The sequence below is a fragment of the Triplophysa rosa genome, linkage group LG2, assembly GCF_024868665.1.
Source record: "Triplophysa rosa linkage group LG2, Trosa_1v2, whole genome shotgun sequence".
Classification (NCBI taxonomy): Eukaryota; Metazoa; Chordata; class Actinopteri; order Cypriniformes; family Nemacheilidae; genus Triplophysa; species Triplophysa rosa.
Genome location: NC_079891.1, coordinates 18,536,598 through 18,560,984, shown reverse-complemented (window position 1 = coordinate 18,560,984; position 24,387 = coordinate 18,536,598). Strand labels below are relative to the sequence as shown.

The window sequence follows — 24,387 nt, the reverse complement described above, 5'->3', positions numbered from 1 at the left end:
GGTGAGAGAGAGAGAGGGGGAGGCACTGAAAAGCATTCTTACTGGCTGTGCCCACTGTTGCCGAGACAACCAAGTTGCTCCAGGTGAAACACTAGACTGCACACAGGGAGAAGTTAAAGCACACTAGAGAGGTGTTGGGAAAAAAAATTGCGATATCAAAACAAACCATAAAATCATGTGCAAGAAAGCTTTTGAACTCTGACCTTCTGAAGTTGTGCATTTATTAAGAGCATTTGGCCCTAAATTTACAACTGTTTTGCCTAGATATGAAATCCACAGCGAAACTCTTTCTATAATGTAGGGCCGCACGATTATGGGGGAAATGATCATCATGGTTATTTTGCGCAAAATTTTAATCACGGTTATTGTGTCAGTTCAGAACATTTGTTTTTAATTTCACTTCAGCATGTTTAATATACTTTACAGCCAATTAATATATGTTTTAATCTGCTGCCATTAAACTTCTTCAACACAGTATTTCTAAGTACGCTATCATCTAAACACCCAAAAATGAACATTTGCGACCTTCGGAATGAAATCTTGCTACTCCATTTTTGATTTCTTGTTTTTTATGAATCATTACTATTGGTCACCCTTTATGTTTGTCTGTGGGTTTTGCAAAAAAAGCATTAAGATGTACAAATAAAGTGTAGAAATGTAGTGGGAGTTTTTTGTAAAGTGGCAGTTTAAGAGATACATGCTTTCAGTCCGACAGCGATGATTTTCTGACCTTATCGGGAGCTGTGCTTGTTGTGCTTGCTTTTAAAACATGAATATCACAACGATTATGCTCAAATAATTGTGGGAATCTTAAAACGTTATTGCGAATAAAATACGATTTATCCTGCAGCCCCACTAGAAGGAACTGTGTGCTGTGATCGCCAGAAAATCAATATCACCCCTGATAAACCAACTCAAGCTGTTTAAAACCACATTTATTTTATACACTGACATATTTTGTCCGTAATGGCACTTAACTGTTTCCCAAAGTCAACCAACCAAATGCTTCTCCTGTTGAAGCGAATGAAGAAACTAAATTAAACCCGTTTTAAACTTTTAGTGGGAATTACTGACAGAATGTCATAATGTATAACCACGCTTGTCTTTCTTGTCCTTTAAGCAAAAATCTCTCCAAACCTGATTCTACCTCAAAAATTGCTCCAAATCTGATTCTACCTCACTGTGACTCCGTCCACTTACAGATTTATCCATAAACTGTGTAGAGGATGTGGGCATGAGCATGGCCGTGTCTTAAAACCTTTCGAGCTGCCCACCTAGATAACATTGTTAGGCATCGCGATACCTAACGTATCGTTACACATGCGTCTAAGATGCACTAAAATACCGTGAATATCTATCACAGCCAATGTTTACAGTGTCGTCAATGATTTTTTTTAATGCCGTGACAATGATTAACATTCCTTTCAGCGTTTTCACGGGGCACTCTCTTCATTTTTATAAGCGATCTAACTAAACACACGATGGATAAGGAAATAAAACAAACGATGTAGGTAACAACTGTAAAACATCTTACTGCGATTTATCATAAGAAGAGGTTTTACAGCGTGTAAAGTCAAGCTTAACAAATATTACGATCCACTGGCGAGCATGTGTAAAACCGCATTTCCAGATAGGTTAACGTTACCTGATCGGAACAAGGTCATCTTATCAAGACTTTTACCACTTACCTGCAAGAAATGCGTTTGATTTGAATGATCGTCTGGCACCTGGAAATACCGTAGGTAGTTATTTCTCATTGCGACCCAAACTTCTCGCTAACTCCATCACGTCCTCCAAGGCGTAGGTTTGCTCTCACATTCAACGTAGGCAACTTGAGAGCCCGAATTTACCGTAAACCTCTGAAAACGTTGCTCACGAAATTAAAACGGGAGTGAACCCGTTTTATAGTATTTATGTGTCTTCAAGAAAAGTACAACTTCTCGAAAACAGACTCTGTAACTGTTGCTTGGTTTATTCAAGTAAATATTTTCAAATGTGTATTTGTTCACTCTTTCTCTCGCAAGCAAGTTAAGGCTACAAGTTCCAAATTTTTACCGTGCTACCCATACATGAGACGCAACAACATTTATTACTTCAACAGCTTCTTATTGTTACAAAATGATCAGATGCACTCAAGTTTGTATACAGACTGCCTCTTATTTTCACATCAGAGAACATGTGGAAGCTTTGCAATTTGCATAGAATTAATACTTTGAGATATAGGCCAGTACAGAAAATGTAGTCAATGGGTTTATAAAAATATTACCAAGTTTGTTTGAACAGTACCTTTCACATATAAGCAGAGCAACACTGTGCACTATATACAAATGCAACCCACTTTAACTTGTAAACATTAGATTATCTACGGCTTTAAGCAGATTTTATACATCCAGACTGTATTTCAATACCCAACAACTTATACTATTTGTTTACTCTAAAAACTCTAAAAATAAATTGCTACCCTCTTCCTAAACACCTCTGAGCTGTGTATACTTGTATACACTGTATACAGTATGTACATCCTCTTTCATTGGTACCACTGAAATAGCGTTAGATTACTTTAGAGACTAACATGAACAATTGTTTTCAGCACATAAAATTGGTTTTAGCACATTAAAGGCTAATGTTAATGTTAAAATTAATGTTAAGGTACAATTGGTAACATGCAGAGCTCAATATGAATCCAGTCTTTATGTCAGTTACTTTAATCTCAAAGGTTTTTAGTGCATATACGGTGCCAACTATAACAACATAATGCTTAATACGTGTTTAAATTGAGTCCTTACAAACAGACGTAAGTAGTTCTTGTTTCCTGTGTGTTAGCTCTGCATATCTTAAGACAGTGTGAATTGCAGTGTGGCAAATAGAAGTGTATAGCAAATATCAAACGCAAAGCAGTTAAATTAAACAAATCAACAAAAGAACAAACACAAACTGACATGCATGTACAGTATTAAAAAATACTATTACCTGTAATCCAAATATGTGACCCTGGACAACAAAACCAGTCTTATGGGTCAATTTTTTGAAATTGAGATTTTTACATAATCTGAAAGATGAATAAATTATAGATATATGAGTTGTTAAAATAGGACAATATCTGGCTGAGATACAACCGTTTAAAACTCAGGAATCTGAGAGTGCAAAAAAATCAAAATATTGAGAAAATTGCCTTTGAAGTTGTTAATCAGGGGCACTGTGGCAGACCATCCACTCACAAAAATAAAGTTTTTATATATTTAAGGTTGGAAATTTACAAAATATCTTCATGGACCATGATCTTTACTTAATATCCGAATGACTTTTGGCATAAAAGAAAAATCGATAATTTTGACCCACACAATTTATTTTTGTCTTTTACTAAAAATGTTCCCGTGCTACTTAAGACTGGTTTTGTGATCCAGGGTCACATATTAGAAACCGCACTCCGTGTAAAACAATTGTAGTATCAACTTAAGAAAATAAGTTAAAACTTAAAAGTTCAACGTAAAAATATTAGTCAACTCAAAGAGTTGAATCAACTCAATGAGAAATTCATTGAGTTAACAAATATTTTTAAATTGAATTAACTCAAAATTTTAAGGCAAACAAGTTGAACCCACAAAAAACAACAAATATTTTTTACAGTGTGTAAAACAGGACTTTAAGTAAAGGAAATCATATAGCAAGTAACTAACGTAACAAAAACTGTTAACAGTAATAAATACTGTAAGAGATGTAGAGATGGCAACATGGGTTAGCAGCATTCCACTGCATGGAGCTGGATAGCCACTTTTTAATTATATTTACTGTTTACTATTTACTTTACCTTTCACAAATGTAATGTATTGTTTTTAGGCAAAATGAGCACTTCTCAAATTCCCCTAGTGTATATTTATTCTTAAAAAACAAGTGCATTCACAACATGGGATGAGAGTACAAACATTTTACTGTAGGTAACAATCCATAGAAACCTAAAGTATCTTATATCAAATATAAGACACAATTCCATATCAAGTCTGTTTAAATCTTGAGCATCTCCAACTGCAAATCTCCTGTCTTGCTAATGATCCTATGCAACAGGTAAGCAGACCACGCATTGTCTTTCTAGTCCACCTTTCTATCTGTAGAACAGAGTCATCTTTACTCAGGAACATACTTCTTGTTCTCCCAAGCAAAGGGGTACTCAGGTGCCTGGTTAAAGTGACCCATGAGGAAAATGGCCACTGTGCCAACGGAGAATAGCAGGATGGCTGCCCAGAAACAAACTTTATCAATCACCTTACCAATCAGCACCCAACTCTCCATCTCCTGAGAAACAAAGAGAGAAAACAGATGAGACTCCTGCATATAAATAAACGCACGAACAAAGCGCACACACACTTACAGATCCAATGTCATTCTGCTGCTTTGTGGATTCAGCAATGAAGTTGCAGGCATCTACACATTCTTTTATCTCTGGAGCTGTTTTAGCCAGACTCTTGTAGAGGTTCGCCGTACTGCTTATATCAATTTCATCCACTAGAGGGAGACAGACACATGCACAAAACAGGATATACATCACATGACAGAAGTAAAATAGTTGCGAACTGCAATTTGCGTCCTTCAACTGCTGGATGTATTATGAGTTTGTTACCGATTGTGCGCATGAGTCCGTGTCTCTCTCTCTGTTTGTCAAACATCATCTCACTGCGTGGCTGTTTCAGTACGTATTCTTCGGCCCTCTGCATCAGTCCAAACGAACTGCGTCTCCTCTCTCTCATTTCATACGGCCCACCTCCTGACCCTTCCTCTTCCAGAAATGAGGCCATGCCGAGAAAACGAGGGACCACCTCAAGAAAAATCTAATGGTGGACGAGGGAGGTAAGGTAAAAGTAGGAATCATGTTAATATACAACGTAGTTTCTGTAGAATTTTGAGGTTGTAATATTTAGTAAAAGCTCCACATGCGCACATGTTTGATGGTGTGTGACATCTTGTGTGTACTGGGACTGCGGAGGGAGAAGTTGAGGACGATGATGCAGTTGGTGACAATCAGTGTGGTCGTACACATGACGAAAATTAAATATCTGAAACAGAGCAAGAAAATGTGAAATTAGTTGAATTAGAAAGACTGAAAGTTGGATTTAAGGTGAACAAGGGAAAACTTGGACAGCTGGGTAAACGGTAAGTTAGTAATTAACTGCAAATAATAATAAAATCCCTAATGCTTAGAAAATTAAATAAATAAGCTTATTAACTTTGAAATCTTTCTGTTTATGCATTCACTAAATGTACACTTTTTACCCTTCGTTGTGTTAAAAGATGTCACTGTTTTGTGTCACGTTGACCTAGAAAACATATTTAATGCATAGGCTTAGTAGTAGAAAAGTACAACGTAGGCTATGATTTTATCCCAAACATTTTATCTTTGTAGTGATATAATTATAATCTTAATTATAACCTTGCTATAAAAAGTTAATGATTTCTTTTATCAACAAAACTGTAAATTTTTTTTTGCATTTTTATGTACTGTTACCGTTTCATGACTGCAACACTTGTGACAGAGAGGTCAACTTTTACAGTCCATTCAACATAAGTTGTGTCTCGTTTCGTAAGGCTGCGTCCTTGTGTCCTCCAGAGGTATCATCCTCTGAAGGATGCTGTATACGGAGGATTCTCAACTTAGAATTAAACGAGACGTCCTTCGTAGGACATACTGGCAGCAAAGGAAACAGTAAGTAGCACTTTGCTATGACAACACGTTGTACTCGCACAAATTAATTTAAATGATTTCTACATGATTTAAGAGGTAAAAATTTGGTTACTTTCTACCCTAAACAATGCCAAAAGAGTTAAACAAATATACAATTTTTGCCTTACTGTTTCAAAACGTTTAAAAATCACTAAACACTTGTAAACCTATTTACTACATATGCCTGCTAAGATTAAAAAACGTGGCACAAATTGTAAACTGTTAACATTTAAACACCACCTATTTGATTGAATGTGCAGCTGTTGCAGTTTATTCAAATAACAGAGGATACAGCTCATGTGTCCTCCGAATTCCTGTCAAAGAAGGTCTCATTTGAAGGGTGCCTCCGGAGAGTCCTTCCTGATTTTATGAAACGAGACAGCCTCGATGACGTAGCAGCCTTCGAATGAGACCTCTGGAGGACGCAGCCTTACGAAATGAGACACAGCCATAGGCCGTTTAATTGAACGCGCGCCGGGACTGCAGTTAACTTCCGGTCTGTGCTTGGCTAGTGCAATAAAACTATTTATATTTTATTTAATTTATGTTAATATTCATTTATAATATTATTTTATTGTATAATAATTGTATTAAACGATTTGTTGAATTTTGTTGTATGTTCAATTTTAAATAAACAATTTGATGAATGGGTCCTTTAGTTTGGTCTCAACTGTAAAGAAACGGTACAGTACATTGACATGTAACAGTTGAGCTTGGTATCGCAGTCTAAATTTCGAAATATTGGAGAGATGAGTTTAGCCGAGTAAGGGGCGATTTACATTTGGGTCTTTTGCGCATGCAAGTTCGTTATTTTAAATGTAGACACGCGGCATATGCGTGCGCAAATAGGGAGCGACGTGGTCACGATGCGCATGCGGTGTGGCGCTCCCGTTTTTCTAGGCGCACCGGCACCGCATCGAGATGAAAATAGTTCAACTTTTCAGAATGCCGCACGCGTACCGCATTAGAAAGCAGTGCAGCTCCTTTTCCTTTTCTGACGCAGGTTAACCGAGCAAGGTCAGAGCAAGCGCCCTCTGCTTGTACCTTTTTAAAGTTTCTGATAATATGACAGTTAACAGCAACTATAGCACTTGCACTATAATCCTTGACTGACGGGACAGCTGTTTCGGTAGCAACATAAAAAAACCGCTGCGCGCTGCTCATTTCAAAGAGTCAGCCAAAAGAGCAGCGCGGCGCGCCTCGCTTTTTCGAACTTGAAAAGTGCATTCTATGTGATCGCCCGCTAACGGTTCTTCTTTTGGTTTCTTTTGCTTGTTAGCTGAAATAATTTACAGGCCCTCTGTTGTTTGTGAATGTGTACCGGAAGTTAAGGTCAGTCCACGAATGCGCGCATTCACAGTAAAGTTTGTTTATGTTGTCACATTGAAACCGTCTATACAGTAATAATAATACATTTATGTGTTTGATTTAAAGGCACCATATGTAAATTTGGACCGCTAGATGGTGCACTTTCAAAACAACAACAACAAAGGCGAAGCTTAATGACATTATGCAGGAGAGTGGAATGATGTGAGATGTCGTTTTCACCATCCAGAGGCGTATGGAGATCGCACATCATGTTCACAGACGAGGTAATGAATGAATTTATTATGTTTGATAACATTATTTTATGTAATCTTAATGAATTAGCTGCAAGAAACGTGGAATATAATGCTACGTTAGCCCATCACTGATATTTGACTTGAGCATAATGCTCTCCATTTCGAAAACACCATGCCGATATTAATCCTTGTTTTATTCCTACTTTTGTCCATAAACAAACAACAGCTGCGTCCCAGATGCTTTATAACCGCCACTTCCGCATTTGCGTGTTGCCGTAGTTTATACAACCGGAAACTGAGGATAGTGCGGATATTAAGTCACTGATATGTGACAATTACAAGGGAGACAAGGGACGATCCTTTATTTAAAATAGGAATTTCTCTGGATTTGCACATTCTTGGGAACATTTGGGATAATGCAAGTACACAACTGCATGAAATATATCACACTGTGAAAGTGGTTTTTGGATATTTCATAAAATATTTTTACAAAATTATTACATATTGTGCCTTTAAAAGACATTTTATGATGTTTTAAACTTTTGTATGTTTTGGTGCCATATTGGGTTGATGTCCAATAAAAAATCCAGGTCCTTAAGAAAAAACAGTTAAGAACACACTCTGACACTCACTTGCCAATGAGAGGCACAGAAAGTGAAGTTTCTGGAATTTTCTGACCAATCAGGATGAGAAACACAGTCTGAGCCAACAGTACCGAAATGGACACGGTCAGCTTCTGCCCTCCAGCTGAAACAAAGATAGGACGATAGATGGAGACACACACAAAGATGTTGTGTACAGAGAAAGACGGAATGCAAAAAATAAATTAAATAAAAACAACACAGAGGTGTAACAATACTTGAAGAAAAACTTCATGCACAAACAAACAAACAAACAAACACCTTTAGCAGGGAGAAAGTAGGCCAGAACCACCAGCGAGGAGATGAGAGAGCAGGGCAAGATGATGTTGATGATGTAGAAGAGTGGTTTCCTCTGAATGATGAGATTGAAATACACTTCCTGGTACTCCAGATCATCTGGAGAATAGCGTGGGTTTGTCAGTTTACGGGCAGGGCGATGCTTGATTGCCCACTCCCCATTCTCTGTGGAGAACACATGATTGAAGCATTCAAGGACAGATACAGAATGTGCAATCATGCAAAATGCTTCTTGGACAATATTATTGTTACCGTGTATCTGATGAACAATTTATTCAGTGGGAATTTCACAAAATCTTTATGAAGTCTTGAATGTGTTTCAGTCTATTACTGACTACGGCTGCAACGATTAGTCGACAAATAATTTTGTTGTCGAGTAGTCGTTTGATTTCACATGATGTATTTTAAGGACCCGCAATAACGTGGTTTGACCTGTGGGGCGCTGTAGCGCGACTACCCTTCAATAGGCATCGCAATAGAAGAACATGCCGCTTGGCAATGCAAGCTGAACTAGCAGAGCGTTCTGTGACTATGGAAGCCCATTCCGCCACGTGATAAAAAAAATCAGGCTCTAAAAAGTCAAAATTATGAGATAAAAAGTCAAAATTATGAGATAAAAAGTCAAAATTATGAGATAAAAAGTCATAATTATGAGATAAAAAGTCAAAATTATGAGATAAAAAGTCAAAATTATGACTTAACGTGCACATGCGCAGTGCAGCCAGGACACCGCACGCTGGTGACATCCGCTGGTTAGAATGGTGTAAATGCAACTCAGTGGTTTTACAAACCAATTGCGATTGGTTATATATATATTTTAGTTATTTGTTTTCAGTTTTCAGTATTTTTTTTAAGCTTCCAGTGCAGACATCCAAATGCATCAGCAGACACATAATAATAAAACAGAGTACAAAATATATAAAAATATAAATAAAATACAACTGTAAATAGACAGTTGTACAGAAGTAATATACTGTATGTAAAATAGATTGGAAATTTGCGAATATTCAAATTTATTAAAAGCAATATGTCCAGATGCTCTAGTACTCCTTCTGAAGCACCGGCCAGAGGGCAACAGTTCAAAGATGTTGTGTCCAGGGTGTATCAAGTCTGTAATGATTGCACTTTACAAGAGTGGGAAAGAAAGCACCAATGATCTTTTCAGCAATCTGGACTATCCGTTCTTGTCCACTTGTGATCAACTGAGTAGCCGAGGCAAACCTGACAGGGATTAAAGCACACAGAACAACCTTTGTTGGGCCCTATGTGGGTCTCCCACTTCAGGTCCTTTGAGATGGTGGAGCCCAGGAACCTGAAGGACTCCACAGCCAAACAATTACAAAATATTGTGTGTTTTGGGCCACATTCAATGTACAATGTATATGGAATCCTTTCAACAAAAGATCTATGAGCTACTGAAAAGTATTTCACTGGTTCCTATCTACCAGATAACATGCCTGCTGAAGCCAACAAACTACCAGTAAAAACCCAGAGAGGTTTCTATTGTGAAACATACAGTAGTAGTAATATCATAGATTTGTGAAGCCATCTCTTAAATGCATAATTTTTGATGTATGATTTTGGAGGGAAAACAATTCACTGCTGTTTAAAAGTTCTTAAACACTTGAATGTTTGACTGAAATGTTTCTCATGGTCTTAAAATCTTTTAATCTGAAGATGTATGTTTAAATGTTTGAAATGACTTTAGTAGACAAAAATATAATCGTGGCAACATATTAATTTATTTTATTAGACGACAAAAATTGAGGACCAAATAAAAAAAGCAGCCAAGAAATGAATAGATGAAATTTCTGCCAATACTATTGAAAAATCTTCCTACAAGGTGAAATTTCAAGAAGCTGCTCGATCATGCCAAGAGTACAATTTTGGAAAGGGTGGCTACTTTGAATATGCTACATATATTCTTTAGTCCTGCATATAGTTTTGATTTATTCTGGATGCTTTTAAACATAATTCCTAGATAAAGTTATGATGAGTACTATAATTCTAAAATGTGGCCTGTCAATTTGTAGTATTTTAGTAATTTTTCTGTTTGATGAGGCTTCTAAAATGGGACTTCGGATCAGTTCAAAACAAATGAATCAGGTTGCTTGTTTCAGCCTAATTAAATAAAATAAAAAATGTACAGTTATTTATATTTACACCGTATTAAGCAACGGATGTCGCAAGCGTGCAGTGTCTTGCCTGCACTGCGCATGTTAAATCATAATTACGATTTTCAATCTCATAATTTCGTTTTTTTAATCTCATAATTATGATTTTCAATCTCATAATTTTGACTTTTTATCTCATAATTTTGACTTTTTATCTCATAATTTTGACTTTTTATCTCATAATTATGATTTTTTTATCTCATAATGATGACTTTTTATCTCATAATTTTGATTTTTTATCTCATAATTATGACTTTTTATCTCATAATTTCGATTTTTTTATCTCATAATTTTGACTTTTTATCTCATAATTTTGACTTTTTATCTCATAATTATGACTTTTTATCTCATAATTTCGATTTTTTATCTCATAATTTTGACTTTTTATCTCATAATTTTGACTTTTTATCTCATAATTATGACTTTTTAGAGCCTGATTTTTTTTATCACGTGGCGGAAACGGGCTTCCATATGTGACGATTGCCACAGAGAGATTTTTGTATTTTCTGCCATGTCATTATTATCGTACGTTCACGTTGTTACCAACCTATATTACTTTTTGTTGGGTTAAGAACAAAATGTAGTAGATAACAGCAGAATTTATTCATTTTAAATCAGCGATTAATCTTCACTACTTTAGCCTGCTGTGTGAAGAATAAATAGTGAAGTGTGTGCGCATTTCACCTGTGAAGGCCTCAGGGTCAATGTCCACCCACTCAATAGGCTTCCCTGTTTCTGCATCTTCTGCCAATATCATAACAATTTCATTGGCACTGTATGTCTGAGACCTACATATGTAAAAACCAACAAGTTTTTGTCATTTATAAATAAGCACTAAATGACATAACCAAAATTAACGTTAAAACACAACTCTGTGCCAACCTGAATACTAGAGTGCAGTTTTGCCAGTCAAAAGGGAAGTAGGTGATCTCAATAGCGCAGGTACTGCGGTAGATGGCAGGGGGAAGCCAGTACATGGAGCCATCATTCGAAATCAGCACATTAGCATAGTATGCCACATCAAACTTGCCATCTATGCTGTGAAGACAGTGGGAAAAAATGTGTTTAAACATTTTTTGAAGCAACAGTAAGCAAGTAATAGCAAAACTGTGACTCACTTATTTTCTAATACTATATCTGGCAGCCAGACAGTGTTGTATGGCACACGGATCAGGTCAATACCGTGATACTCCGATGTATTCCACGCAAGTCGATAATCTGACCATTGCTGATTATGTATCAGAAACGTGAAGGAGAGAAAAAAGTGAAGGAGATAGAACAGAAAAAGCTGTAAACTATAAACAGTAAGCAGTAAGACAGATGGTTCATTATCTATTAAAACAGAATTTAACAAGGTATATTTCAAAAATAGTTATGCATTTTAGATTATAACGGAGACATAGAATGAGATAGAAAATTATTCAACAATGTATGGCGATATGATGCAGGGGAAAAGAGAAATAGCTAAAAGACACTTCCGATTTGAATACCTAAATATTGTCAGACTTTTTAATGATTTTAATTAAAGAGTTTTAAAGGTCTTGAACACTTGGGTAACTCAGAGCATTAACTGTCTTAAACAACATAGGAGGTTGCATTACATTAGATTGCATACTCACAATCTCAATCCAGACATTTGTAGTAAGAGTTTCCTCTTTCTCATTCTGTTTAGGGAGAAAACATTTCCAAAATGGTCTATAACTATTCCTTTGTACATCATACTCATAAAATAAATCACTGACTATTTTTAAATGAATTGCCATTCATCTTCACTGCACCTAAGTCAATAAGTAACAACATAATTATGTCCATACTAGATTGTTACAAGACATTGTGTTACTAATTTCTGTTTCCATGTACAGGTGTTTACGCCAACATAGTCTGAAATGCATTAATAATAACGTACATACTGTATAAATGTTGCAGAAATGTGCAGAAAGATAAAATGAGTTACCAAAGAAATAAGATTGGTGAGGGTAAGCTTGACTTGAACCTTCACTTTTTCTTCCGGGTGTCTTGCTGGTCGAATATTTTTTTTGTAGTTTTTAAACTTATCTGCAATTAGCTGCGACTCCTCATTTCCATTGACTGCAAAGTGAAAGTATTGAAGACAGAAGAGTGAAGATTGTTTTTTAACCCTACTCAAAGATGGATTACTTTGTCCAAATATAAATTTAAGATAAAATACAAATGTTGACCTATGTGAAACATGGTGCAAAAGTCAACAGAACACTAATGCTGTGCATTATGTGAAAGTATGCGAAAGTGCTCTGTTACTATTTTACTGTACAGTTTCTTAATTTTGTACAACATGTTTAATAATTCCATCAGCAGTTCAAAACTTTACCTTCATATATTTTCTCTTGTTAATAAACTGTACCAATTACATTGCAGGTTGCAAAGAATGTGAATTTTGATATGTTAATCAATCAATCACAAAGACATCTCATCTATTCAAAACTACACTGACTCAGCACTATGATGCTCGTACACAGTACAATATTTATAGTGTGGTAAAAAACTTAACCATGTTTTTACAACAGTAACCATAGCATAACAAATGATTTGTGCTAAAACTATAGTAACCACAAAATTACCATTGTAGTAAATCACAGTAAGCATAATTTCACCATATTTGTCATAAAACTATGGTAATACAAATTGTAATCAATCTGCCCAAAAAAAACTTTCACTGTAATAAAATAGTAATGGTTCATTTTCTTATAGCAAGTGCAGTATCAAGTGTGTCACATTCAGTAATACTAGTCCACATTTATTGGTAAGACTCTAAATTTGAGGTACACAAGAACACGTACCTTGTAATAAAGTGCAGGCGACAAGCGCAAACGCCACTATACACGTCCTGCCGAACCGTGCCGCCATCACCGTGGTCGGCAATCTGTCACCAATGACTGTCTTAAAAGTAGCTAACAAAGAGATAGACACGTTATTTTGGACAAGTCAGTGTGGAGCTGTCTCTCTCTGCCTCGCTCCTATACAGCTGTCACTGCACGAGGCTCGAGTTACAGCGCTGCTCTTAAAGTCACATTCAATATCATTCACCAATATCGTTAAATGCCACTAATATGTGACAATGATGCAGATCATGGGGGGCAGTTCTCTACTTTTTCTGTTATTGACCTCGGGTACTTTAAATAACGTCATAACATGGTGACAGGAGACTCCAGTTCAAATCTTTCCTCTAACTGCTTAACTGGTTTGAGAATATATCGACAGCAATGCTTTCATAGGAGTATCATAATATGTTGATAAAGCTGCTCATAACGGGTTTTAATAGTGTTGTTCTCCTTCAAGGGATGGTGTTTCAGTCTAAGGAAATGCTAAGCAATGTTAACAGGTGTAGGGGCCGGCTGAGGGACCGCTGTGTTGCTTTATCCCCTGCACAAGGGTATAAATAACCAGTGTGTGTCTGGACAGTATGCCCTGCTGTGTACTACCCCTGGAACAGGGTACATGCAAGAGATGTGGACGGATGTGTGTAATGTGTGCCAATAAAAATAGCAAAACCTGATAAACTTGAAAAAAACACACTTTTTGGGGACGTCCTCATTTGTAAAAAATTAACAAACAAAACAAAGACGTTTTCAGCGGCAACAACATAAACAAACTTTATGTGGGCCAAACTCTGCAAAGAATCAATAACTGTTAATAAGTTTTAATGTAATTGAATACAATTAATGTACAATAAAATAATAATATCAATATAAATTAAATATAAAATAAACTGCTATATTATAACCAAACACAGACTGGAAGTTAACTTCAGCCCAACGTGCTTCCTATGAAACGTCTATAGAATATATATTTTTTATTTTGAAAATGCTAGAGTTAAGGTACAGTATGAGTTGTGTAGTATTAGTTTCGCGTAGCCAGACCTTCATACTAAAGGTCTGGGAACTTTGACCGCTTTCATTGGCCAAGGCCCGCCCAAGAGGCCATATGACTGACAGGTAAAGCAACCAATCACGTTTCGTTTTGTGCAGTGTCATGTTTAGAGGCGTGGAAATGTTCCCGCTTTAACAAACCAGTGTACATTCACGAAGATTTTTAAGAATTAAGAAACACTTAAGAATTACGCGTTAAGTTGAGCGTGATGAATTCTTATTGCAACCGATGTAAACATGACAGCTTACTTCTTCGATAAGACAGCTTCGTGTTGTTTCCAGGCGGACTGTTAAAGAACGGGACACGCACCTCCCCTGGAAATCCTGTGAAATTCAACCAATCAGATGACGACTTGTGCTATTTCCAGAAAAGTGTGCATTCTGCATCAGCCGTTTTTAGCCAACAGTCCGTGGGCTTGACGTCCGAGGCTGAAACTAGTATATAGTATTTATAACTGTATACAGTAAAATAATATTATGGAATGTCCCTATTTAGTAAATGAGTGTGTGTGCGTGTGTGTGTGAGAAAGAGAGAGAAAGAGAATTTCAATTTGAAGAGAAATAACAAAGTATTTGGTAGTTTTATTGTACCCAGGAGGTTCATACCAGTGAGTTATGGGGGCTGCCAGAGTAGTGAGATCATGTTCAAAACTGTCTGATGTATCACATTATACATTTTTATCAGATCTAACACACACTGTGATAGCTAATATTAGACCTGTTAAAAACATCAGAGAAAAAAAATACATGTGGTTTTATCACTTTCACAGTCAATAAAAGCTTTTGTCAAAGTCTCTTTTGGCTGTAAAGAAATAATTTCACGAGACAATCTGAACATTATTTGGGAAAGTACCAGGGATTAGTCTAGGCAACGCAATATAACAAACTGTTTAAATATTTTCAATACATTATGACACGGGTTATCACACAAGTTTTTTTTTGGGTGCAGTAACGGTGTGTTTTTGTTGTGATTACATTCTGTTTTAGTCATATCCATGGAATGATTGTCAATCCATTGCTCAGCCACTTGGTTTATGGTACATGGGCTTAAGTGTCACTGGATTGCAAAGCTTGTTGGTTAGCTTACTGGAGCGTGAATGCCTGACTTCTTTGTGTACTATTAATATAACCTGAAATTAAACCATGTTTCATGTGGGTAACCAGCCACTGCATATCAGAAGAAACATCATGTGCCGAATTGAGAGCATTTAAAATGTGTGTTAAAAGGTCGTGGATATCGCTTTCTTTTCTTAACTGTTTTGTATTCATTGTATTTCTGTCCCATTGACCTGTGGGGTTCCAGTCACTCATGGTTATTAGGACTACCGGTTGGGTTTTACAGTCAATGCATGCTAAGTAAACAGTATTATAATAAAACAACATTATAATAAAATCCCACTGAATAGACAAGTAGACTGACCCATAATGTATTGTACAAATACAAATACATGGTCTGCTTCGTAAATGGTGGGGAGGCAAAAAATTCCGAGCAATTCCAAACAAAGTTCAAGAGGATCATATCCATTCATACTAAAATGAGTCAGCCGTGTTTCTCCATGTCTTCCAGTAGAGGGAGTTTGGAGCGGTGTACAGATGCCTAATACACTATACTGTATGGACAAAAGAATTGGCACCCCCCCCCCCCTTCTAATGAACAGGTTTGACCACTTTAGACATTTCCATGATCGCAAATCCTAATGCAACAGCTGAACAGCATATAATAATGATAGTGTGCTTCTAATTGTATAGCAACAGTTTGGGTAGTGCCCTTTCTATTTCAACATGACAATGCCTCTGTGTGCACAAAGCAAGGTTCAAAAAGAAATGTTTCATTCAGTCTGTTGTGGAAGAACTGCATAAAGCCCAGACCTGAACCCAGCTGAACACCTTTGACGTGTCTTGCCTGCTTTGAGATAAACACTCATCACCCAAACCCTGTGACCCGGGAATGGTCAGGGATTCTGGGAATGGCTCTAGTCCTTTCTTTACCCTGCAGAAAATCATCAATATATATTAGATGGATGATATTCTACGATATTGCTAATGAAATGTATTGAACTGTCCAAATAAAATGCATTGCTACACAAAGGGAACCTAAAGACACAATGCACAATTTTAATACACAATTGTTTTTGTCTTTATGAAAGAAATGCACATAAAGTAACACATGGAAAAAAAACAGTTCAATGCATCTGTTCAAAGTGCAAAAAATGTGTGTGTGCGCATGTATGTATTGTATGTGTGTGTCAGTTGCCTAATGATCTATTGGTTTATAGCCAAAACACACTAGTTCCTCAACAAACTTCCCAAACATAAACTGATTTTGGTTAAGAAAGAGTAAAAATTCTGCATTAAGTACAGGTTTTCTTAGTCCCAAAAACGGAAAGTGAGTCTTACTATATCACCTTTAGGGATCAAATAATTCAATCACCCAGATAGGGTGTTAGTATTGATTAAGGCCTTTGATCAGCGACTGATTTCTTTCATGTAAACGAATTAAAATCTATAAATCAGCCGTTGGGTCTAAATATGGTACCACAAAGACAAACGGCTAATGCCTACATACATACATACTCTGCCAAACTGGGACATGGAAATTGTCAGCTTTTGACCTAGAGGGGTGTGGTTTTATGAGGGCATGACAGCTTTCATAAGGTCCTCACTGACATTTCAGGTCAAACTGATGTGTCAGTGTTGAACATTGGTCTTGATAGTTTCACACAATCCGAATTCATAAACATAATAGTCTCTTTTATGAGTCTGTCAGCTGCACTAAAATCCAGAGAACGTAAAGAAATTCAACGTCAGTTGCCACACCAGAGCATTTGAATTCAAAATTTGAATTTGACGCATTTGAATGCCAGATTTGAATGAGACATTTGCATTGTTTTAAATACTCTTCCTTTTTCTTTGGTTGTATTTATGACATGTGATGTATGTACACGTGTGTATATCTGTGTAAAGGTAACTAAAGGGTGCATAGTGCTTGCCTAATAAGGAGTGATTTGTTGTGCTTGACTAATCTATGGACCCACAGATTGAGCAACATCACTGGAGCCTGTACATTACATAAAGAGCAGGAGAGGAAATAAGCGAGAAAAACACAGACAGCAAAAAGCAGTAGACCACATAAAGGCAAATATTCAACACAGCATAAAAGGAGGCGGATGGACATTGTTGAACAGATACAAAGAACTGTAACAGAACAGGAAGTTACATGTTGAGACTGAAAGTGGTGAACAGGCATTCGCTTGCCAGTTTCTGGTGGGGTGAAGATCGAAACACCTTCGAAAAATTGACACACACTCTATGTAAAAGACGTTTCTGACCACAGAGTTCTGACCACAGTGGTGGAGGATAATGTCTGTTGAGGAGAGAGAGTGGGAGCGTGTTGACTGAGAAGGTAAGACGCTACCTAAGGAGTCCTAGCGAGGAGGATATAGAGGTTCAATTATGGGAGTCAAATGCAGGGCTTGTGTGGCCATCGTACTCATCCTCTTTTTGCTTGGCTCCTTGTGGCTCTGTAAGTTTGACTTAATTTATATGTTTCTATGTTTCTTTAACACATTGAATGTCACATCTCTTGAGTGAGTCAGAATCTGGCACACATGCTTTAAAGTTTTTTTGGGGGGTGAACTTTGCAATTGCCTTCGAAGTTTATTTTGTGTTGTTCACTTCAGTACTTTATCATTACTGTGCCACGGCTGGGAAGTAGAGTAAACACTACTCATCAATCATTTATTTTTTTAATTATTGCTTATCTTGAATAATTTCTCAAATCAATTTGATTATCTATATCAAACATAAAATGGAATAATAAATTATTATTAAATATTCTGGGCTGTTGTGATTGGATTTTTTTCTCTACTGAGAGATCATATAGTAGAACTTCTCTTCTAAATGTACCTGGAACTTTAGTCAACAGTCAGTACAATACAACAGTGTTTGTTAGACTGTTTGATGTCATTTGATGTTTTTTTCTGTGCTTATCGTTCAGCTCATGAGTATATGAACATTTCAGTCTAAACATACTGCATCCATTGTTCTCTTGTTCTGCCTCTCTGTATTCATACTGAGGTTTATTGCGTGGCTGTGATTTCAAAATATAAGTCGTACTCACGTGTTGATCACTGAGAAATACATTGATTTTAAACAAATATCTATTAAGATTTCTGCCTTTTTTTATAAAATCCAGTTTTGGCATGACCTGTTACAAATAATGTTACTAACTGCACTAATAAACTATAATAATATATATTATATATATATATATATATAATACTGTATATAATAATATTTCTCAAACGTCTCAATATATTACAGTATAAAGAAAAAGAAACTAGAGCTCCAAAAATCAAGTAAAAATAAAACGGATTGTTGTGACAAGATAAATGAATGGAAACAAAGAAAATCTGTTATAACATAATGATGAAACGATCATCATTATTATTTTTTTGTTTAATTTTATGTGGTTATTAATATGAAACATCAGAGATATAACCACTATAGACACATGTAAGTCTTTTTAAACTCTTTGTGAAACTATTTAAAAAGGTTTTAAATTGTTTAAAGCTGCAGTCTGTAACATTTGACTCTTTGTCGCCATCTCTGCCTGAAACATAAAATTGCAGGTTACTTTACATATCCTTCAACCTGTTTCGAAAACTACAACTTTTCTGGGAAATCAACTGCTCAATTTACTATAAATAACTGAAAAACACTGTTTATATATGCTTGCTCAATAACTGATTTTGCTTGTTTTTAACCAAACAAGTTTTTAACATTTATGCACTTTTGTGACATAGAAGCCCTATATTGTATCAGTATGTGTGTTGGAAATCATGACCACTGGTAACGCAATGCTCTTATCAACTGAGCTACAGAAACACATGTTGAGTTACAGGAACATATGTGTATGCTTTTCTTTTTCACATAATTGTTATATTTATATTTCTGTCTGCTCTTCATACAGATGGAAGTCTGGAACAAGAGTGGAATACATGTTATAAAATTTATAATTCAAACAAAAAGGTGAGAGTGGTCAAACAATATAAACCTGAGTAGTGTTTCACTCTCATTTTCACTGTACAGTAGTCTCACTTCCTATCACTGTCTTCCTCTCAGGTTCTGTCTTTGAATATTAGTAATAGCTCAGATGAGGGTGAGGCTCCACTGTTACTTTGTCCTGGTCAGAGGTTTCAAGTCGCTAATTTGCTGGCTCATCTGCAGGCAGCACCAGTCTCAGGCAATGATGTGCTGCTAAAGCCGTATCTGGCCAGCTGGGATGAACTGATCAAGTAAGTTAGCATCCAAAATTATAGGTGTGGTCATATTTTACACGTTTCGGCTATTTGCCTTCGTCAGTGTATGTCCATACACTGTCCATACAAGTCCTTTTCAATTATATAGTCAATGCATGATTATCTTTAGGTGAACGTAATTATAATAGCTGAATAGCCAAAACGTGTAAAATTATGACCACACCTGTAATACAAATAGTACAAATGTCATACAGTATACAAAAATGACGTTTTTTTTTTTTTTAAGTTTTATGGAAGCTTTGGGACCAATGGTGGGCTTAATATCTCAAGAAATTGAGTCAAAGACTTCCGTCATCCGTAATCTAGCCCAAAAAGCAGAGACAGTCTCAGGTGACACATTTGGTTACACTTCAGTTCGGTCTATGATTGAGCGGGAGCTGGAGATCGGTTTGGTGGACTTTCAGAAACATACGGACTCAGGCTGTAGGACTCTGTTGCGTTTGCATCGTGCTCTTCTGTGGCTTCAAAGCTTCCTGCGGGAGCTGGCAAAGGGTAGTGCGGAAGGAGAGCGCCTACAAAGCCCTTCCGACCTCTGCAGAGAGACTTACCGGCTTACGCTGGCCCAATATCATACCTGGTGGGTGAGAAGAGCAGCAGAGCTGGCCTTCATCGCTATACCTGAGAGACCTTACTTCTACCAGTTGGTGTGTGTGGACACGCAGGCGGAAGCAGCTGTGGTGCTGGAGAGGGTGGTGAGAGAGATAGGAGAAGTGTACGAGAGGACTGAAGTAGCTCTCGATGAACATGACATGCTAAAACTACCCTGAGGGAGAGAGGGATGATGAAAGAAATATTAGGACCAAACTGGCCATTGATAAACACCAATGGTCCATCAGTGGGACCATGCCGCGTACTTAAACATTAAACCAGTGGGAAAGAAACTACAGTATACAGGTTTTGAACCTATATGAGACATCACTGAAGACAGTTGCTGGATAAACTACAACCTTGAGCAATTTCAGTTCTTTAGGTATTACTGATGTACTCAAAGATGGTTTTCCTCAAGAATTATTAAGACCAGATGTTTTGGAATGGAATAGACTGTGAACTGATCTCTAAGCAAAAGAGGTAGACTGCTGTTTTGCTGCTAAAAACATTTAACTTACACTTTACATACTGAAAGATAAAATATGTTATTGCTAATACTTGAGCAGTAAAATTCCTGGTTTGATAAAGACCTCTTTGTCTAGAGAACAGTAAGGTACTGCTCTATTTACTTCATATTGAATTAAATCTCATGTACTTCCACACTAAGGAACATGCAAACCCGTTCTGAAAATGAAGGCTTGATACGTTTCTTAACAGGTATTTTCATGACACAGAACCTCTAACCAAAAAAGTAAAATGACCTCCACAGTCTTGCACCTATTAAACATGCTTTGCTTAGTGGATGTCAGTTGTTTTCTGGAAAGCCATGTCCACACATTAAGTTCTAATGACCAATCAAAGGTCAAAACAATATTAACACACATTCTATTAACAGTATGGCTGTTTTGCAAGATAGACAAGCAAAGGATGCACAAACCCTAAAAAAATAAAATCCAAATCATTTTTTCATATACACTCTAAAAAATGTGGCTGTGATTTTATATTAAACAATTTGTACTCGTGAAATTTAGTACATTTTTAAATTGTAAAATCAATGAAATATACTGTTTAAATTGAGTAAATGTAAGTAAAAAAATTAATTAAATCTGATTAACTCAAATATTTATATTAGAATTCACCGAAAATATTAAGTGTATATTAAAAACATAATTTGTTAATTAAGTACCTATTTTTTTCATTAAATAATATATGTACAGTTTAGAGATTTTTAATCAATGTTTTATATATCTGACTAAAAAATCAGTTTATGATTTAAAAAGAAGTTCATATTTCTTTTTTTTATATTTACTAAACCCACAGAATTATTTTTTAGAGTGTATCGTGACAGTGACTACAAATTAGTTTTTAAAAAAGAACATTACAACTATAAAAAATGTGCATGTCAACAATTTAAAAATATTTAACCTAAACCAGTGAAGCATGCAATGCATTAGTTATTGTACTGATAATAGATGTGCAATAATCCCTCCTTAAAGCTCATGAGCAAATTTACTCTGTTCATCATTGATCATGTAAATAAACATATTTATTATAATATGAATATAAATCTTATGGCTTGCCGTTCAAACACCTCCTCCTCTCTCCGGAGGGAGAAGATTTTAATCCCAATCCTGTGAAACTCAGCGGCTGAGGCCAATACTGAACACATTTTTGCTGGACTCCAGAATGAGCAAAGAACAAATATGGCAGCGTATCCTCGTCATCCATGCTGTTGATTCTCATGAAGAGGTGGGTGCGTGATGTAGAGGGGCATCGTCTCATACATATGTTTATAAAATGTTCAAATTTTGCTAAACATTAATTGTCTTTTAAGTGCCCTTAATAAAGTGTTCTTTAAATTCAATATAAGTGACTGTATATTCATGATGTTCTTTTATAAATACAGTTGATCTTTAAAAAGGTTTTACTCCTAAGACATATATATATATATATTTACTCTTAAAGCAACTCTCACACAAACCCGTTAGCATTATTAAATACAAAACTCTATTTGGCTTGTTTAATTAGCCTTTCGGTTATTAACCTGTTTTATAGCCTATATTTGTGAGGGCATTTTTAAAACTTTGGACCTCATCAATCTAGCCAAACAAAGTAACACATACTGTACTACCCCAAAACCTCATCGAAACGTTTCATATTGAAAGACTACTGTATTTGGTATGCACAAAGGGATTTCAAGCTTTATTGTTTGTGAAATGTTAAGCTGGTAATCACTGTAAATCACCTTAAATGGAGAATTAGAAGAAGAATAAAAAATCATGTTAACTTCTAATTTAATTTTATTAGTGATACTTTATCTTTTTAATGAACAAATTGATCTTGTTCTTTCCATACACTGACTCCCAACACTGCAAAACATATATTTACCTCAATAGGTGTCACCCAACATCATTACATCACAGGTTTAATAATTCCAGGAACTCTTCCTACAAATAGATCAAGGTCCACAGAATTATCTGCATTTATAAAATTGGCCACGATGGTGACTTTGCACCAACAAATAGCTTTGTATTTACTCAATGCCAGAACTATGACTGTCCTTAGTGTACACAAGCACAATCTATAAAAGCATAACTAAGCACACAATATAAATTACATACGTATTTACATGTGTGGGTATTAATTAACTCTGCTCTTTATAAGTCTATTTTAGATACACAAGTACCCTAAAGGGCTCGGCATACTTCATACTACAAAATCTGGTCCAAACGACAATTCGTTTCACTAGTTCGCCGCAGCAAACCAAAAAGAACTCACCGGGAAAGTTCGTGTTGGCCGGTAAACACCCTCGAGCCACCATTGGTTCATGGCCATTACGTAATAGGTGGGTGTGTTATGTAGCGCCGCCTGGTCTGTGGCAGTGCCATTGAGAGAGAGGCTGCGTCCGAAATCGCCTACTTCCATACTATATAGAGTATGAGTTATGAATAGTATGTTCGAAACCTCAGTATGCAAAAAACAGTAGGCGAGAAATACCCGGATGGTCTACTACTTCCGCCGAGATTCGTGAGTGTGGATCGGATGGACACTTCTCTATCCCACGATGCCACGGGAGCTGAGCAAAGGTCAAATTTCAAAAGTAAATCAAATAAATATAGCGGAAAACTTTAAGCCGTTTTTAACGTAAGTGCCAATAAATTAATTTCTCGTGACTAAATTATGTTTTTATCAACTCTCACGTGTAGGTTGTTGTTAATACGTCATAGGTCAAAGAGCATATGGGTCACATGACCTTAAAACATGGCGGACGCAGTATGTCCGAAATGTATTCATACTACTCCCACTCATACTATATAGAACGTACTGTTTTGACGGCCATAGGTAGGTACTTATTCAAATTCAGTACGTACGTTTGCGATTTCGGACGCAGCCAGAGAGTTCTGCCAACGGATGAACAGAAGTCCAAAACGCTGGAGCGTCACGTGATTCATGGAGCCTTCAGATAGTTCCAGGAATTTATGTTTTCTCTTTAAATGCTTTATTTCTTTCATTTTTTTGTTAATTAAATGGCTTCGAAGTTTACCTCAGTTGGTCTGTTTAGTCGCAGCTCCATGCGTTAGTAACTTCCGGGAACTATTGAGAGCCTCCATTGCTGTGAAAAAACTGTTCATTTCTTAAGGCTGCATCCTCCAGAAGTCTCATTCGAAGGCTGCTACGTCATCGAGGCTGTCTCATTTCATAAAATCAAGTAGGACTCTCTGGAGGCACCCTTCAAATGCGACTTTCTTTGACAGGAATTCGGAGGATGCATGAGCTGTATCCTTCATGCTAGAGATAACCCACAATTCTTTGCATCGACCAACGTCTGTTATTTGAATAAACAGCAACAGCTGCACATTAAATCAAATATGTGGTGTTTAAATGTTAACAGTTTACAATTTGTGTCACGTTTTTTTAATCTTAGCAGGCATATGTAGTAAATAGGTTTACAAGTGTTCAGTGATTTTTAAACGTTTTGAAACAGTAAGGCAAAAATAGTATATTTGTTTAACTCTTTTGGCATTGTTTAGGGTAGAGAGTAACCAACGTATACCTCTTAAATCATGTAGAAATCATTTAAATTAATTTGACAGGTGTGCGAGTGCAACGTGTTGTCATAGCAACGTGGTACTTCCTGTTTCCTTTTCTGCCAGTATGTCCTACGAAGGACGTCTCGTTTAATTCC

At 36.4% G+C, this 24,387-nt stretch overlaps 3 protein-coding genes across 8 annotated transcripts in view; 1 reads left to right on the top strand and 2 right to left on the bottom strand.

Moving 5' to 3' along the window:
- Window positions 1–1,810, bottom strand: part of pld2 (phospholipase D2) — a 31,376-nt gene extending 29,566 nt beyond the window's left edge. For all 3 annotated transcript variants that reach the window (XR_008964865.1, XM_057359451.1, XM_057359460.1), the window contains exon 1: window positions 1,689–1,810. The gene's annotated coding sequence lies outside the window, so the exon portion shown is untranslated. The remainder of the gene's footprint in view (window positions 1–1,688) is intronic.
- A 194-nt stretch (window positions 1,811–2,004) lies between these two features.
- chrne (cholinergic receptor, nicotinic, epsilon) lies at window positions 2,005–13,910 on the bottom strand. The gene is made up of 12 exons (XM_057327357.1): window positions 13,204–13,910; window positions 12,342–12,475; window positions 12,007–12,051; window positions 11,506–11,615; window positions 11,270–11,425; window positions 11,072–11,175; window positions 8,178–8,378; window positions 7,908–8,022; window positions 4,934–5,048; window positions 4,616–4,823; window positions 4,367–4,500; window positions 2,005–4,290 (listed from the first exon to the last, which is right to left on the bottom strand). Exons 1-12 carry the CDS (start codon window positions 13,268–13,270, stop codon window positions 4,123–4,125), a joined length of 1,557 nt encoding a protein of 518 aa, XP_057183340.1. The 5' UTR covers window positions 13,271–13,910; the 3' UTR covers window positions 2,005–4,122.
- Window positions 4,749–21,216, top strand: gltpd2b (glycolipid transfer protein domain containing 2b). Of its 4 annotated transcripts, none has more exons than XM_057327377.1 (5): window positions 4,749–4,842; window positions 7,148–7,305; window positions 19,265–19,323; window positions 19,417–19,589; window positions 19,840–21,216. In XM_057327377.1, exons 2-5 carry the CDS (start codon window positions 7,275–7,277, stop codon window positions 20,378–20,380), a joined length of 804 nt encoding a protein of 267 aa, XP_057183360.1. In that variant the 5' UTR covers window positions 4,749–4,842; window positions 7,148–7,274; the 3' UTR covers window positions 20,381–21,216. The 4 variants fall into 4 exon arrangements, with proteins under 4 accessions (XP_057183360.1, XP_057183367.1, XP_057183369.1 ...); XM_057327384.1 differs by lacking the exon at window positions 4,749–4,842 and adding an exon at window positions 5,078–5,145; XM_057327386.1 differs by lacking the exon at window positions 4,749–4,842 and having other exon boundaries at window positions 6,951–7,305.
- The last annotated feature ends 3,171 nt before the right edge of the window (window positions 21,217–24,387 follow it).